The 1,665-nt window shown below is 43.2% G+C and overlaps 1 protein-coding gene across 1 annotated transcript in view; it reads right to left on the bottom strand.

Moving 5' to 3' along the window:
• IDO2 (indoleamine 2,3-dioxygenase 2) overlaps window positions 1-1,665 on the bottom strand; it is a 28,612-nt gene that overhangs the window by 1,349 nt on the left and 25,598 nt on the right. Inside the window, exon 8 of the mRNA XM_008578488.1 lies at window positions 1,117-1,265. Coding sequence (XP_008576710.1) covers window positions 1,117-1,265 — 149 coding nt within the window. The remainder of the gene's footprint in view (window positions 1-1,116; window positions 1,266-1,665) is intronic.

Genomic DNA, 1,665 nt, shown 5'->3' with positions numbered 1-1,665 from the left:
CCCTTTTTATTGAAATGTGTTGATTATACATATCTGTGGGGCACAGAGTCATATTTCAATAGACGTACACGATATGTGCTGATCAAGTCAGGGTAATTAGCATGTCTATCATTACAAAATGTAATCAGTTCTTTGTGATGAAGACATTCGCTCTCTTCTCTTCTAGCTGTGATAACATGCAGTAAATTGTTGTTAATTATACATGCCTAGCTCAACTGCACACCAACAGAACTTGTTTTGCCTGTCAAGACACAAACCCTTAAACTGATTAGCTAAATACTCTGGTGAATTCTGTTTCCGCGGTGCCTGGTTTTGGAAGGAGTGCTAGCAAAGATGAAAGTTATAGAAGGTACAAGGGCAAAAAGATAAACAATGAGCAACTGTTTTAGTGATAGCCTTTGAAGCCGAGTTGTTTAAAAAGCAAATCAATAGCTATTTATAGGAAATTCATTATGATCTTAATATTATGCATGGTAAGTCAACTATTGACATCACCAAGTGCAAAAGTCAATGAAAAATTATCATATTTCTAGGAAATGGACTTTTGTGGATGAGTCTGGACTCCATGATGTTAGAAGTTCTACTCAATTTTTTTTTCTAATCCAAGTTGAAAATATGAAGTGCCTTTCTGCAGTTGTTAATCACTTAGCTGGATGTTGGCAGGAAAGGAAATGAGCAATTTCAAGCCTCCCACGCGATAGGCCCTGCTCCTGGTCCAGATGGATTTGGCTGGAGGTTGCACCATTGTCTGTGGAAGGGCTTTAGTGGAAGAGCTCGGGCCTTTCCTGACTCATCAACCTAATGGCACAGCCTTCAACTTGAGATCTCACCTGAGGTTTAGAAAAGGGAAGCTACTGCCTGCGGATCCAATCCAAATTACAGTGGGATAGCTGAATATACAGCAATGTTTTAAGATTTGGAAATGAGACCCAAGATCCTGCTGAGATCTGCCTGGCACAGTAACATAGGGCGGGCACACAGTTTTCTGGTTGATTTAGAGAAGTACAAGTTTAATGACATTTAAATTTATTTTTAGTTTTATCACTTGGTAGAAACACCTCCGTTCTTCCTTCCTCTTCTCTTAGAGAAAAGAAAGAAGAAAAACGTCTCACTCACCGCTCGCCTTGCTGTGACGAACGCCTAAGAGCGCGTCAAAGGCGTGAAGCACCGTGCTCTGGGCTGCGCTCCCCCCGGAGTATTTCAGGGGCTCTGTGCAGACTCCCTCGTATATCAGCCCCACAGGCATTGCCGGGTTATCCTTCCATCTGAGCAAGAGTAAAGGAAAGAGGGAAGAAGGGGTGCAGGAGTTAACAGTGTATTTTCTGCTATGGAAACCGAGAGCCAGCAAGAAGGTGAACTCGGTCCTCACTTTCAGTGGTACCCTTAGGACAAGAGATCGGGTGTCTTTGCGGGATAAGTACTGAAGCATCTGGACCCGCCCCAGCTTCATAACAGGCCGTAAAATCACAGCCCTTCTCTTCCTCATTTAAAGGACTCTTCCAGAGAAGTAAACGCTCTTCAAGGAGGAATCTTTGGCCTTGGTCTCTTGACATAGTCATTGATAAAATTCAGTTATAAAGATGCCACCAGTGCTGGTCAACAGGAACGATCTAGGGCTCCGAGAAACCTTCCTCACTTCCTCGCTGACCTCAGCCTTGATGACCT

Source organism: Galeopterus variegatus, unplaced genomic scaffold, assembly GCF_000696425.1.
Source record: "Galeopterus variegatus unplaced genomic scaffold, G_variegatus-3.0.2 Scaffold1697, whole genome shotgun sequence".
NCBI classification, from domain to species: domain Eukaryota; kingdom Metazoa; phylum Chordata; class Mammalia; order Dermoptera; family Cynocephalidae; genus Galeopterus; species Galeopterus variegatus.
Note: the sequence above shows the minus strand (reverse complement) of the source record. Positions and strands in the feature narration are given on the sequence as shown.